The following is a 16330-nucleotide window of genomic DNA, read 5'->3' on the forward strand; positions in this document are numbered from 1 at the left end:
GTGGAGCAGCTGCTGGCGGCGCGGCGCCGTGGCTGACCACGTGGTTCGTCACGTGGTTGGTCACGTGACCAAGTTCCACTCGGCCAGCTGTAGCTATCGCGTCACTCCAGGTTTAACGTGAGCCAAACCACCGCCAATTTTTCTAATATATTTTCAATTCTAAATTAATAAGGCTTCTTTTAAAATGCTGCAACAACACCCATTGTTTGCATAAGTAACCTGTTCTCAATTGTTTGCATAAGTAACCTGTTCTCTGTCTTGCAAAACAACTTTGCAAGGTTGAAAATGTGTTGAGATTCTACGCACCTCCAAACATTATTTCAGAGCATGGCTGCCAGCGCATTGTTCTTGTGAGTGAATGCTGCTGTTTGAAGTCTCTAGAATTCTCAAAAGAGTTCGCTACAGCTCTAGCGAATTGACGAATTGTCGACTTGACGGCTACTCTTGATGCCGCCCAAACAGGAGCACTCAATCTCCACTAAGCTGACAAAACATTTGTCCAAAAGTGTTATAAATATACCCACATGACATGGGTATTACAGTGAAAGCTTGCCAATTTCAACATTTAAGAGAATGGAAAAACCGTTCGAATTATCCGAATGTCGAATGATCTAATTCACCAAATATCTGCATCACAGAAAATTTATTTGATGAAAAACTGGGCAACGGTCATCTGCTTTTGAGATGAGAACTAAGAGGCAACAACGTTTTTTCACAGTTCCATCGAATACTATTGCTGTGTGCACACTGTCGGATTGCCGAAGCGGAACTACTCCATAACGAGAAATATAATTTGGGAAGTTTTGCTTACATGCGTTTCTACGGGCCGTGCAACTGCCTCGTACCCCCAGCGATGGCGACCCGAACGCACACATTTCACGGAGTTTTAAAAATACATCACCTTCGAAACGAAACTTCATACTTTCAGAAGCTGTTCTAAGATGAACCTGGTTGTTTTTCACGAAGTGACATCATCATGGGTGCACTGTAAAATCAGAAAACTGTTTTGAAAACTTTTGTTTCTATGTACTCCTATCACTGCTAAGCCTACTTTTCACCCCCAGTCAAGTCCAGCTGCCACAAGCTCCCCCTTTGTTTATAAACACGGTGTTGGTCAATAGCCAGCCTGTGCGTCGCTCCTCAAACCAAAGGTTTAGCAGTGCGGGTAAACCAACAATTCACCATGTCAATACAGCCACTTGTAGTTGGCTACAACTTGAGGATGCAGCAGATGCCCTGCCTCCCGAAGGCCCTCAAATCAGTATATATACATCTGCTTGCCAATTGCAGCAACACCATGGGATGATGTCGCAGCAAAGTGACGAGCTTCTTCCAAAAGTGCTGCTCGCATTCTGCAGTATGTTGCTGCCAGGAGTGTCGGCATTCACTGTACTTATGTCACGGAATTCGCTGCGCATATTTTGTGCCATTTGTCAAGAACAGTGTGGAACATACTTATGATGAAGTTGTGATAGTTACGTGTCCTTCTCGTGTGTTCTGTCTACTTAGTGCAGTGACATGAATGTCAAATGCCAGAAAGCACCAGGTTTGTTGCATTGGAAAAGTTGATGCCACTGTGCATCAATGCCTCGGCAGTCAGCGACTGCACGGTAGCCAAGCTAATTTCGAGCCATGCATCATGAATGAGAGGCAGCATGCGTTTAGCAAAGCACTGTCGTCCGCATTTGCAATGTGTGTTTGCTCTACATGCTGAAGTGGGTAAAACCAGCAAGTACTGGAGTCGCAGCATCACAGCAGATGGAAAAATGCCAGTAAACGCCAGTGTCCCGGCATCACCTCAGCTGGTTCCACCCTGATGGTGGGTTTGGAGTTTCAAGAGTAGTGTGTATATCACTGTGACTTGTATTGATAAACACCAGCTGGTCACTGTAGAACCAATGCCTGCTCAAAGCACGTGGTAACGCTGCACATTTATGCAATAAAAGCAAGGTTACAAAGAATAGATTTCTTTGTGTGTTTTAGCAATGCGCACATTTCTTCCACGGTACGGTCAGGTGCTCTCCTATCACAATAAATAGGAAGGAAAAGTAGTTCCTTCTGGCTGCTTGGAAAGATGGTTTACGGTTTGTGGGGGTTTAATGTCCCAAAATGACTGAGGCTATGAGGGACGCCCTAGTGAAGGACTCCTGAAATTTCGACCACCTGGGATTTTAACGTGCACTGACATCACACAGTACACGGTGCTGCTTGGAAAGAAAACTCCCACTCGTGCATCACAGCCAGTTGCTATGATGTGGACACGCTTTGCAAAAGAGATACACATTCTGATGTCACCGACAACACCTGTTCATGTAGACAACCGAGTGACGCAGTTAGACAGAAGCGTTATGTCCTGCCAAATGGGCGATGTACTTTACACTATATTTTTCTGCCGATATGCTGGTAGTACATACCAAAATATAATCTTTCAAAATACTAATTTTACTCCAAGAGAAAGAAAAACAAGCATGTTCACTTTCCGCCAGGAGGTGATCACTAGGGTGTTCCATGCCAAGATTTAACCAACAAAACTATTTGTGCATCCATTACAAACTTTTATAATTTCTGCAACTTTCTATCCATCATTAAGAGTTGTACCTGGATGTAGGATTTTGTTCAACTAGCGCCTGAAAAGTAGTAAAAAGTCTGCGGAGGCAGGGCCTCTGCTGCATTCTCAAATTGTAACTGACTTTAGTACAGTAAAAGCTCGTTAATGTGACCTTCAAGGGACCAAGAAAAATGTTTGAATAATCTGGAAGTTTGAATTATTGATTGACCCCGAAAAACTGCCAAGAACTGCTTGCATCACAGTAAATTTATTTGGAGTAAGATGGGTGCCTGATTTTGAGATGAGAACAGCATGGAAATGACTGTCTTTCACGTTTCCATCAATGCTTTATTGCGTGCATATTGTCGTGAGTGTCAAACCAGAACTGCTCTATAGACGCAAGGGCCTCCCGCATCCTTCGCGGTGCAATGCACTGGAGCTTCACTGCTACCATGTCACTGCCGTGAGCGAGGAGGCTTCACCACACAGGTGGCAGAACGGAACCACATAGACACAAGCTAAGGAATTCGTGCCAAAGCCGCAAGAAAAAAAAAAGGGGGGGGGAGGGGAGAGAAAACGCCAGTGACGCGTCAACCAGCACCCGAAACGGTAATCAGCTGGGTTAGGTTGCCTAGCTGCAGCTCAGAAAAACGAAACAGAAACTAAGCTGTTGGAGTGACCTCACAGAGTCTGGGCCACCCGTTTGTCGTCATGCCTATTGTAGCGCACACATCTGAGGTGCGCAAACGAGTCTGCAGCATGGAAATCAGGTTTTGAGTAGGGCTACTTCAACGGTCTTTTGTCACACCTGAGCGCAGCCTTCCTTCATGACCCTGTTCGAATTAACCGGTGCGAGACCCATAGTGTCCGAGTTAGCAAGTGTCCCACGCAATAGACTTACATGGGCACTGGACAAGACTGAGCCAGCAATTTGAATTATCCTTCCCGCCAACACCCCCAATCCCCAACCCCTTGAGCGATGGGAGACATTGTTATCCAGCCCCGCACTACCGATTCAGCTCGCACCGACGCGCAGGGGCCAGGAGCTGCTGGCAACATATGGGTCCCGTAACTAGGGAATCACCCCGCCTGGTGCCTGCGTGCACCACCGATTTATTTCGGGCCCGATAAATGTTGATTCATCATCACTGCCAAACACTGAATACAGTTCCAAGGGTAGAAAGGTGAACTCTATGAGGAAACAACCCACTCATGACACAACAGCATCTATCTTGTCATAAGTGTGCCTTTTGTCTGTCCTGTATTTTTGTGCTGTTTCCTCAGGATCTGAGTGCCTGAACCAAGCAGCCCAGGCCATAATTTTGACTGATCAATGCACAAGCTCATTCCAAATCAGGAACTCTGAATTTCGAAAAAGAGATAAAAACCACTGCTGCACAAGCTGCAAAGCACCTGCGAGAAGTGGCAGTAGGCCCTCCTTCTGTTGAATCCACAGAGACACTCACCCTGCAGACATAGCGGTGACTCGCGGGTCCGAATGTCTGCGAGCGCTTGACTGGTGCTAGTGGAGTTGCGGGTACAGGCAATGACACTGCCAGGTCCCCAGTCACACCCTTGCGGCCCCTGCGCCCTTCAGGCAGGAACACGCACTCTGTGTTGGTTTCCTTGTCACAACACTCAATGGCCTCTGGTGGCCTCGGGACTTCACTCTTCTTGTTTTCCTCCCCCTGCTGCTGCTCTTCCCTACCGGGTGCACCTACACAGGCAAAGGATGCAACCGCAGCACAATTGTAGCCACCTACATGGGCACAAGATGCAGCCGCATCATAGCTGTAGGCGCAGTAGGTGACGAAAGTAGATAATTCAACCTAGAACTTTGCAGGTCTCGGCTCGGAACTTCTGCTCCAATATTTAGAAGCAATAGTGCAACAGCGGGAAGGCATGAACACAAACAGCATTATGCTTCATATTGTATATGTCTGTGTTATTCCCATCTATTCCAGCTGCAAACAAGTGTTAAGAGTATAGCCCCCCGCCAAGCATTAACAGGCCTTTTTCACCACCTTTTCCCAGGTACCATTTTATGATTGAGGCCCCCTGCCTAAGACCAATCCAAAGTAAGCAACAAGCACAACTTCAGGCCACAGTTAACAAGCCCTGGGTAACAGGTCCTAACCATAACCAACTGCTGTCCGCTACAGATGGCGTCAAGCCCCACGAGAAAAAGAAGGCGGAAGAAAAAAATACATAAATAAAACGCTTTCTGTAGCTCATACAGCAACAACTAGCCGAGACAACAGTTAGAGAGCATGCAACATGAAGCACGTTTGCAATGCCAGAAGCACCATGTCTTACCCATGTTCCTTGTGAGTGTGGATGTCTGAGAGGAGATGACGGTTGACTCATCACTGCTCTCGTCTTTTCCTGCTGTCATCATTTCAGGGGGGAACAGCTCCACCCAGCGCAGCCACATGGCTGATGGGTTGAGGCTACACAAAGACAGCTGTGCACAGCCCTGTGAAATGGAGGGGCAGAAAGTAAGGCTGTCAGTGTTGGCTGGCTGAAATGGCGATTTCAAACATACTTAGGACATGTATCTCTCTGCCTGCAGCACTGTATGCAAGTGACCCCATTACACCACACTTTTTGAGGAAGCAACATGGACAAAAACTTAGGGCATGTCATATATGACACATTCTTAAAAATTATGGATGCTCATGTTCAGAAACACCACTGAAGCATGCTTAGAAGTGCTTCAAAGCACTGAGCCGGTCACAAAGCACACTATATCTTATGCCTGTGCAACATGGTCAAAGGCATGAAGCGTCTGATGCCCTGCATATTATAGGCCTTTGCTCCAATGCCATTTGCATTTGAAGGGGAAAGAGGCTTCCAGACTAAAAATTTTTTATTAATAAAGTCACAATAACGAAATCTTCAGGGAATACGTATTGCTGTGTGCTGATTCTAAATATGTCATTTAATTTCATATAAAACAAGACTTTGCAGAATGTATTATGTTACGCAAGTTCTTTGTCGAGAGCTTTTAAGAAATTTTACTGCAAGAAACTTTCTACAACCGATGCCATCAGTTTGTTTTGATAACAAAGAATGCGATAAGGGTAAAATTTAGTTCTGGTTCTGAAATGGCAACTTCAAAACCCTATTACTCAAGTTCCATAATAGACAGGATGGTAATTTTACCTTTATCACATTCCTTATGCCAAGGAAAACCAATGGAATCGATTTTAGCAAGTTTCCTGCAGCAAAATTTCTTAGAAGCTGCGAACAAAAAATGTGCATAGCATATTACAAAAGTGCGCAAGGACTTGTTTTACGTGAAATTATGCGACACATTTCGAATCGGCGCATAAAAATAACAGTTCCCTGAAGATGTCATAATTGTGACTTCACCAATAAAACTTTTCATTTAAGACCCTCTTCCCCATTTATGAGCTTGCTATATAACTCATTTCCCTGCGAAATGAGTACTCTGGTTCCCACTGCACAAGTGCAAGAGCAGATCTGTCTCACTTGAAGCACCTCGTCAAGAAACCTACTACCGCTAATACCGCTCAGATGAAGCATGTTTATTCTGGATGCAAGAGGTGCCATTAAACGATACACAGCAGAACCCCTCTGCCGTAAAGTCACTTGGTGACAACATGGTTCCAAGAATACTGTTCCAAGAAGGCTACTTACTAAACATGTAGTGTTGGTTTAGAAAAGAAACATTTCGAAACACCTTTCATCCTGCTGTAATCATCCAATTTTGTGCTAATCAATAATTTCAGTAATCCCATTTTATGTCACCATGTTGTCGATTTCATTTAAGTTTTATAAAGAACCAGGCATATTATTTGAACAAATACAACGCAATCACGAATATATAATGCAAAAGAGGAGTTTGAGCCCACATAAATAGAAACATGCATGAACATGTTAGAAATTCCCATGATGCAATCAAGCATGGCAAAGCCACCCACACAGCGCTGCACGCCTCTGCTTCTTGCTGCCGCTGCTTCGTGCTTTGCACTACTATGACCCTTGAATAGCACTGCCTTCACTGCCTTCCCTTTCTCAGCAGCCCACGTTGCCTTCTTTCCACGTTCACAGCTTGCTTTTTTCTTTTTATCTCCCCCGTGCACGCCGCATGCTTTGCCTCACAGCCCCAAGGACTTCAGAAAGTTGGCTTCTCCCTGCAGTTTACAAGCCTCGTGGTTACGACATCTCAAAGTGCACCGTTTTATTGTCTGTTATCCTTTTCTAGATAACTGTTGGCCTTGCGATTACGCTGCTAAGTGTCTACTGCTGTGATGCCCTACACTGCACGCGTACCACGATGTCAACATTTCAACATGTAAATATATCTCTGTTCTTACATGCAAATTTACTATAGTGGGGCGCTACAGTAGACAGTTTTAATTTCATGTACGTAGTGTGCTTACGGGCAACCAGTGCGCATGCGCAGAACGCAAAGTGTCTGCGCGAGTCTCACGGACATACGTGATATTTGGACTTTTAAGTTGTGGTCTTCGCGTTCTTGAGTACGTAGCGTTGACAGCATGGCGGCACCTTGCCCGCCCGCTTGACAACGAAAACAGCTTTGTCGCTAACCCCTCAAAGCAATATCGTGCTTGAAACTGTTGTATTCGCCTTTAATTTACCCATTCTTACTCTCGCATAAAGTTTCAAGTGACAAATAGATTTTGTTTTTCAGATAGAAGGGTGATTTTTTAGCTCTTAAGCCCGGCGATGTTGCGTTCGTTGTCGTCATAGCAATGGTCTCGCGAGATCTTGAACTAGTGAGAGTGTGCCAAAATCGAGACGGCAGCCACCCCCGTGCAAAACACGAGTTCTGCTGCTCCACGCCTTTGCTTTTCCAAAGCGACGATTAAGACTTCCTTCGGAATGTGAGGGAATGCAACCCGTTTGAGGGCTACATGCTAAAGCGGTGTCATCATTATGATAGATGGCACGGTAAAATGTACCGAAGCAATCCCAGATTAGTTCCATACGTTTATTCAGTCTGCGTCGTGTACGTGAAACTAAAACTGCCTAATATTACATATTGGCAATGCTCGGCTAGTTTGGTGGCATGACGCTGAATGGCATGGTAAAATAGTGCTGTTCTCTTCAGAACACCTCAAATATTACATTCCTTCAATACCCACAAACATTTGGGGCTTATGAGCTACATAATTTCAAGCTGGTATCATCATGGTGTATGATAACAGCAAATCTAGACAAGCTCCAAAAATAATGGCAGTAATTACTTCATAACGGCAGCGAAGGAGCACAAACACAAGAGAAGAAACATGCAAACACACAAACGAACGCTGTTTGCGTGTTTCTTCTTTGTGTTTGTGATCCTTCGCTGCAGTTATGAATCAAGAAAGTTACCAACTAGCCCAAAAACTTGTTTTAACTACTTCAAAACAATAGAGCATTACTAAAGCCTTAAAAAAGCTAAAATCTTAACTATATCAGCTGTTGGTGATGGCATGGCTCTGAGTGGTGTGCTCTCTGGTAATTAACTGGCTACTTTCTAAGCACAGGGTTGGTTTATAAAAGAAACACTCACAAATACCTTCTACCCTGCTCTTATTGCCCCTTTATGTAATATTTATTCATTTTCAGTCATCGCATCTCGTATTATCACATTTTTGATTTTGCTCACGCCTTGTGAAAGTACTGCATTTGCACAATACAATGCGGCTACGCATATAACGAGAGCTTGATTTCATGTGGAAACCAATGTTTTGCGTGAATACGGCATCACTTTTCGCAGCCTCAGCGTTGTTTAATAGGCAACAGGTAAGAAATGCACGCAACACAGTTGAGGACCGACGCTACCACCCACGCAGTGCTGCCACACCTCCGTTTCTTGCCACCACTTCCATGTGCTTTGTTCTGCTGTGCTGCGAATCTTCACCCTGTCCTTCCTTTCCCTACTCCTCACCACACTTTTGCTGGCTTTCCTCCCTCAGCGACCCGCGCTGCCATCTTTCTGCGTTCATAGCCAGCTTTATTTTTTTTCCGGGCTCACCGCGCAATTTGCCTCACAGCTGCAAGGACTTCCAGAAGTTGGCTTCTCCTCACGTCTTCCGAACTTGGCGCTGAAGCTATCTCAAAGAGCACCATTTTATCGTGTTTGGTATTCATTTGCATCCGAATGTTGGTCTTGCACGTGCCACGCTGTCATCGTTCCACGGGAGGTAAGTTGCTATGGCCAGACGTTCTTCACAACAGCTGTTTCCTCGAAAAAAAATCTTTACTACAACAACAACAAAAAAAAGTACAGTCATCTATGGAAGGCGAAATTTGACTGCAGTTTCACTTTACTATATCAGAGTTAACTATACCGTGGTTCTACTGTATGGACAGCAGGAGTTTGTGGAGGAGGAAAAAAAGTAGATGATGATGACCCATGGCCTCGCGTGCCATCTGTGGGCAGTGCCTGGAAGTTCCTGTGCGCACGCGGCTGGGATCGAACCCGCATCTTTAGGGTCCCCAGCCGAGTGCCATAACCACTGATCCACCGCGGAGGCACATCCTGATTAACAGTGAACTTCGAAAATGGGAAAGGGGCACTCACCAGGCACTCCTGAACCATGCGGGCCTTCTGGCACCACAGCTGCAACTGCAGGACATAGCCTGCCAGTCGGGGACCCACGGGGAGGTGCAGTTCCTGGCCCAGAGCATCCTCCTCCTCGCCGACCACCTGACTGCCAATGTTGCCACTGTCCTCAGTGGGTGCAGTGTTGGCAGGCTGATGGCCTTCGAGCCGCACCCAAGGTGACGAGTGCCAGCCACAGCCGGGGACTCCAGGAACCACAGTGGCACGCACACAACTGCAGCCGATTCCAATTGGCAAGAATGTGCATGCAGATTGGAGAGCAATTTAATATATGATATGGTGGTAGCTGCAGCTTCAGAAATAGATCAGTTCGCAATATTTACTTTGATGTGCCTCTACTAAGTGCACCTCTGTTGTGAGTGAAAAAGAGAGATAAAGGCAGGCCAGAAACAATAAAAGGATGACTGGTCATAGTATCAAGTTTTGAAAGTGAAATAAGCAATTAAAATAAACGCTGCTGCAGTTTCAGCTAAGTTGCGCACAATCCCGTGCTTACTTTACACAAGCACCTACGAGTCACAGAGTAGGCTGATAAAACATAGCTACGAAACCATTTACTGCTGACCAGTGCCACACCAAGTCAATTAAAGTGACCGGGAGGAAACTATACGTTCCCCATGTACTGAATTAAACATTTATCTTTGTCGCTCTCATGAAACATAAGCTTGGGAAATGGGTGCTGACCCTTGTATCAGCCTCGATTAGCACGACAAAGCAGTCTGGGTCACTGATGCAGTTTGTGCATACTATGTGGCTTCGAACAAGGTGTTTCAAGAATAAACAGCCATGAAAGACAAGTCACATTTATGCAGCTACAATAAAAAGCTAGGACCACACAAATTTTGTTCCTAGATCTTTCCACCTTGTTTTTTTTTTTTTCTCCTGCAATACTGTGCAAAACAAATCAAACAGGTTCTGGTCCTTAATTTTTGACACAATAAAAGGCGAGCAATTTTAGCAATTCTTGTAGATTTGGCAGGCACCAGAAGACGACTCGTCGCTAGACAAACAAAACTCACGACATCTGCACACCGTGCACACAGCTCTGACCAACTGAGTTGCAACATTCACATCATCAACAGGCTGACTACACTGACTGCAGGACAAAGGCCTCTCCCATATCTCTCTAAGTAAATGTCTTGTGCTAGTTGCGGCCACCTTAACCCCGCAAACGTTTTAAACTCATCTGCCCACCCAACTTTCTGCGGCCCCCTGCTACACTTGTCTTCTCTTGGAATCCAGTCTGTTACTCTTAACGATCATCAGTCATCTTCCCTTCTCGTTACATGCCCTGCCCAAGCCCATTTCTTCTTGATTTCGACTAGGATGTCATTAACGCCCATTTGTTCCTTGACCCACTCTGTCCTCTTTTTCTCTCTTAACGCTGCAACTATCGTTTTTCCTTCCATAGCTTGCTACGTTGTCCTCAATTTCAGTTGAACCATTTTTGTTAGCATCCAAGTTTCTGCCCCATAGGTGAGTACTAGTTATATACCGTATATACTCGCGTAAGGTACACAGTTTTTCTTCCGCGATTTTGATGGGGAGTCAGGCCTATATCTACCAACAGAAACATCCCACTGTTACTGTGACTGTTTTAAAAAGTAATGTAAACACTGCTAAATCACCACACATACTTTATTTAAGGAAATTCCTCGTTGCTTTCGCTCTGGCAGCTACTTGAAGAGCTCGCCTCATGGGCGCCTTCCCAGAAGTAGTCGTCTTCTGTTCTGTCCGTCTGGTTCGATATTCAAGTCACCTTGAAGCTTTTCACAATCCTGTCGCACAACACCGAACGCCATGCGCTTAAAACCACAAACAAACCTGCTGCACTGAAGCTCTCTTCAACCGTCCAGTAGGAGCCTTGTTGTGAACGTCCGCTGCCATCCACTCAGAGTAACACGCCGGAATTCAACTTTAAACGGCCGATTGATACAAACATCCAGTGGCTGCAGGATGCTTGACATTCCTCCAGGAATGACAGCTAAATTCATTGGGGTTTGGCGAGCCGGGCTTTGACACGTTCTGTGAGATCGCCTCAAAAACTGTCGGGAACGAGCAAAGCCCTCCGTTGCAACAGGCTGGTCGGTTTGCCCACACCGTTTTTACCCAGCCCAAAGCGAGTTCATTGCACATCCAACATTTCTCATGGACACAAACGATAATGCCATCTGCAAACTCTTCTTTTGGCAGCGTCTTCCTCTTGAAAACGACAAATGGTTGCAGATTTCTGCCATCGGCACTGATGCCCAGCATCACCGTGCACCGTTACCGTTCTGCACCGGTTGCATGCACAGAGATGCTTTTTGCGTCCTTAAAGTCAACTGTGCTATTTTCTGGTGTGTCGAACCAGATAGGCGTCTGATCCGCGTTCCCTATCTGAGATAGGTCATACTCGAGCTCCCTTCGAAGGCTGTTAGCGAAACAGTGGAACTTAACGGGTCGTCCTCATACTCATTGGGCAGCTTTTGGCACAATGACGTTCTGCACCGAATGGAGAGCATGTTCTGGTTCATAAAGTGTTGAAGCCATCCCCTACTTCCTTTAAAATTGGCATTAAAATGGCAACGGCTTTCATGTGGATCATCTCCATTAACACTGCATAGCCATTTTTTCTTGTCGTCGGGACGTACTCCAAAAGTTCCTTTTCAAGCTCCGGAAACCTGCACTGCTTCCCACGGAATGCTTTCCGGTTGCAGTTCGTACCAGCGAGCTGTTCTTTCTGGCTGCACCACGACGCAAACACTTCTCGTTGGCATTGAACTTGCGCCCAGCAGACCCCTTGCCGTGCTCCACGATGTAAGCGACGGCTTACAGCTTGAAGGCCGCGGTATGCGAAATAAAATCTCTGCCCATCGTCACCAAGCGGTAAACATAGGCCACGATCCACTGAACAACGCTGCACACAGTAACCACAACCGCATCAACACACTGTCCAAGACCGCAACACCAGACCAAGAAAAAATGGCTGCTGGAGCGAAACGGTTGCAAAAGCAAGACCGCACCTCCACATGATCTCAAAGCACTGATGATGATGATAGGGGGGTTGAAAGCAGCTAGCACCATCTAGTAGCGACTTGTGAAACTTAACTTTTGCTGGTGCACGAATTTTAGCGTTTGGCTACGAAAATATATATATATATTTTCAAAATTTCAGCTCTAAAGTTGTGGGTGCAGCCCTTGCACGGTGGCGGCCCTTGCACGAGTATATACGGTACTTTTCTTGAGGGATACTGGTAAACTGCCATTCATGATCTGAGAGTACCTGCTATATGCACTCCACCCCAATCTTATTCTTTCACTCTGTCCCGCGGTAGTCTAGGTTACTTCCCTCAATTACCCCAGATACCCCCACCAGCCTGCACGCCAACTTGGCCGTTAATTGAGGATCCTAGAGACATTAAAAACAACTGCTCATTCAGAGTCATCCCCCCCTAGCCAGGGTAAAGTCAGGGGTGTCTAGGGTGGGTCTGGGACTCCCCTCGAATATTGACGAGGGGTTTGAGGCAACCCCCCTTGCTTTCATTGTCTTTGGGTAATAGCGAATGTTCAGAAATGCTACCTTTATCCACGTTTTCAAAAATACTGTAAAGTAGTGGCTTCATAAATATGCATACGGTAAAATTGCCGACGCTTCGTTTCACTGTAAGTTGTTTTGCTTCAGATACCATCAAACACACTGGCAGAGTGTGGGGATCGCTTGTTTAAGGTCTGTGTCATGAACTAAGGATTTCTCCATGCACTTTGTATAAAAATATGTCCTAAACTGAGCAAAAAAACCACACTTAAATTTATCTCTCCCCTTTGTATAAAACTATGCGTAAAACAGGCTGCCAGCCGCTTTCTTTCTTTCTCCCTCTATTACCCTTTGTACCTGAGCTCGAATCACTAGAAACCCCCCTCCGATGGAGCAAGACTTCAAGCCCTGCCCATAGTCATGCTCACGGCATGGCTAACAAGTGACATTAGCTAGCTGCTGTGTTGCTCGCAGAACAGAACTAAGACAGAAGCAATGTGGCACTCACACTGAAGCACTGTGGGCAACAAGAATGCTGAGGTGTCTTGCCCTCTCAATGCGCAGTTTCAGCACACCATCCTTGCAGCAGTGCTGCAACCTCAGCTGAAGTTGGAGGCATGGGAAGTCCACATGATCCAGGGGGTTCTCATCCTCCTCCTCCTCATCTTCCTCCTCTTCCTCATCATCGTCGTCGTCTTCCTCCTCCTCATCTCCAGGCCTGAGGAAGGCAAATAAACTGCTACGGCTGCTACTAAATGCCAACACTGCACAATGCACTAGCCAAGCTTAATGCTAAGTGCCCCCCACACACACTACAGAAAGCAACAGTGAACAAATAAGGCTGCATACATTTGAGCTAGAAGGACTAGTAACTGGCAGGCTGCCACACGAAGTGTGTAAGTTCCAGAAAACAAGACAGAACCTCTGAGCTGCATGATATCAACAAAACATTCCAAAACCCTTCCTGGTCGCTCCACTCACTGCTTCCAAGTAGCTATATGTTAGTACTCAAAACTCCAAATGTGTAAAAAAAAAAAAAAAAGCATGTCTCCAGTGCACTGTATTAACACGATTGAAGCACGATATTTTTACTGGAAATCTTATGTTCAAGAATACACCTTCTGTTAATCTAGAACCAACGTAAGAACATACCAAGCTTTTTTTTCCCAGTGCTCGTCAACTTGGCTCTACCGCCAAGCTTGCAAAATGTGAGGAGGAAAAATCTTTTGGCAACCTTGGGGCCATAGAACGAAACACGAACAAAGCATGGAGAGGCTATGAAGTGGAAAAGGGGGGCAGACACAATGATTGAGAAAGAGAAGACAGGATAGAACTGTAGGGAGCAAGAAAGAAAAAAAAAACAAGGCAGAGGACTGGGAAGGGCAAGACCCGCGGTACCGTGCAGCAGTGACGGCGGCCACAAGCTTAACAGCGCCAACAGCTCCGGACGTTGCGTTCACAGACAGCAATAAGGAACTGAACAGTGACAATGAATAAGCCACGCACCGGTACTTGTGTTCCAAATTTTTGCATGCAGCCCCCCCTTTTGCAACCTCAACTGTGGTTGCCCTTAAGGGGGGACACTGGTCTTAAAGCTATTTTTGTTGTTTTTTGACCAATTTTAATAAAAATGCATAGACTTATTCAAATTTTTATGCTGATTTCAAATATGCATTTATTTTAAGTGTAGGCCAATTAGTTTTCAAGATAATTAACAATTAATGCCCATTGTTTGAGGCCCAAATATCAAAATAATGATTTCATCTAAAATTAATTTTAAGGCATGGTTAGATAGCCAGAATAGTGAATTATGAAATGTTGAGAGCAGATTTTTGATATGTCAATTATTACTCATTTTACAACCTTCTGAATTTCAGTATAAAGAATGTGTGTACCAAGTAATGGTAAATTAACGAAAATAATTATTTTTTTAAGGTAAAATGAAAAAATCTGCTCCCAACATTTCACACAGCATACATTAGGCTTTCCATTGCAACCGAAATTTCAGCTCTATGTGACTTGGTTGCTGAGATATCAAGGCCTCAAGACTGCTAGCAGTCAACCATATGCATTTTGAGAAAAGCCCCAAAAACAAGCAGGGGACAGTTTAATAAATATTTACAAGTGCAGTAATATATTTACAATAGGAAATGGCTAGTAGCCACCAGGAATGTAGTCCTTTTGATTGCCAGTAGTATCCAGGTGCCGCTTCTTGAGCACTCCTTGAATATTTTCCGCAATGGAATGCTTTCGAGCGCACTTTTGCTCTCGGCGCTCATCCTTCTCTCGCATTCTTTTTGCGCTCATAGCATTCGTATTGAGGCCCAGTTCCTGTAATATTGCTGCAGAAGTTCTTTTGCTGCCTGCGTTGAACCGCATTACTGCCTCGGCCACGGCAGCCTCAACAGTAAACAATGATGCGTGGCGCTCTTTGGGTGCCAAGGCCCATATCAAAGAGTGTAGGCTTTCATTACTGTTTTGGGTTTTACCCCTATGGCACCGCTCTAAGAGCTTCCTATCCGACAGTCGCTCATAGACAGGGAGCAATGCTTTAGCAACATGGGGTGGAATGTTGTACCGATGCTTTGGAGCAGATTCGCCTCGGGCTGCTGCCGCATTTTGCTGGCACCAAGAGTCCAGTCCCGATGGGCAGAAGCTATGGTTTGATGCCTCATCAGTAGAGGTAATGTGGTGGTAGGTGGCCATCACAGCCTTCTGCGTAGCCTCTACATCCCCATTATGGGATTTTAAAGCCCAGGCATAATAGGAGCTTAACTTTGTTATGAGGCTGCCTGTCAGTTTGCCTTTTCCTCCAAGGTTTTCGGCACCTTCGTGTTTGGACAACAAAGTCCGCAACGCTGTTCCCATACGTTTCTGCACGTGGTTTATGCAGTCTTCTTTTTTTACTTTGATGTATCCATACACATCTGCCTCTTGCACAGCTAGAAAAGCCCGACTATCACCGTCCGAAAGCATTGTGGTATAGCGAAGGCCACACTTCTTCAACGACCTTTCAAAAAGAATAAGGGCTGCCTCAACTTCCATCTCTCCAGCCTTTTTTTCTGAGTTTTTTTGGCATAGGTGCCCAGCCCTCCAGGACTGGTATGATGGGTCACCTTCTCTTGGGCCTCGCTCGCAGCCGGCACAGAAGTTGCACAATACAACATAGTCCAGCACAAGCCCGGTAAACAGTTCGATGACGGTTCCCACACCAATGTGGGATGTGTGGCCGCGTGTCATCCAAGTGCCGTCGTATGATACTGCAATATTGCCGGGGTTCCCAAGGTCCAATTCATTATAAAGTTCTCGAACCGACCGCGCACACTCTTGTGCAACTTCTTCGGCTGCACGAGCTGCTGCAGGTGTCAACTTTTTTTTCACATAGTCTTGCCACGTTTTATTGTGGAGACCGCGGCGCGAAACGTTCAGCGATGAAAAAATGTCATTTAGAGCTGTCTGCTGGTTGCCAGTGCTCTGCATTGCACGAGCAGCGAGCACATTCACCACAAAAGGGTTGATCTTCTGATCGCCACGTACCCGCGGCGAACTCCATGTAGACGATGCGTCTCCACAGCTCGCACATTGAAGAGAAAGTTTAACGGCAAGGCCGTATTCTCGCTCATCTTTTACGAAGCTCAAGTCATTGCCGCCACACGTTTTACAC

At 45.7% G+C, this 16330-nt stretch overlaps 1 protein-coding gene across 2 annotated transcripts in view; it reads right to left on the bottom strand.

Annotated features, from left to right (window-relative positions):
• Positions 1-16330, bottom strand: part of kibra (WW and C2 domain containing protein kibra) — a 40879-nt gene that overhangs the window by 8704 nt on the left and 15845 nt on the right. Inside the window, exons 10-13 of one of the 2 annotated variants that reach the window (XM_077662882.1) lie at positions 13175-13402; positions 9108-9363; positions 4865-5024; positions 4015-4265 (exon numbers count right to left, since the gene is read on the bottom strand). In XM_077662882.1, coding sequence (XP_077519008.1) covers positions 4015-4265; positions 4865-5024; positions 9108-9363; positions 13175-13402 — 895 coding nt within the window. The remainder of the gene's footprint in view (positions 1-4014; positions 4266-4864; positions 5025-9107; positions 9364-13174; positions 13403-16330) is intronic. The other variant, XM_077662883.1, reaches the window with a different exon arrangement.

This window comes from Amblyomma americanum, chromosome 4, assembly GCF_052857255.1.
Source record: "Amblyomma americanum isolate KBUSLIRL-KWMA chromosome 4, ASM5285725v1, whole genome shotgun sequence".
Taxonomy (NCBI): domain Eukaryota; kingdom Metazoa; phylum Arthropoda; class Arachnida; order Ixodida; family Ixodidae; genus Amblyomma; species Amblyomma americanum.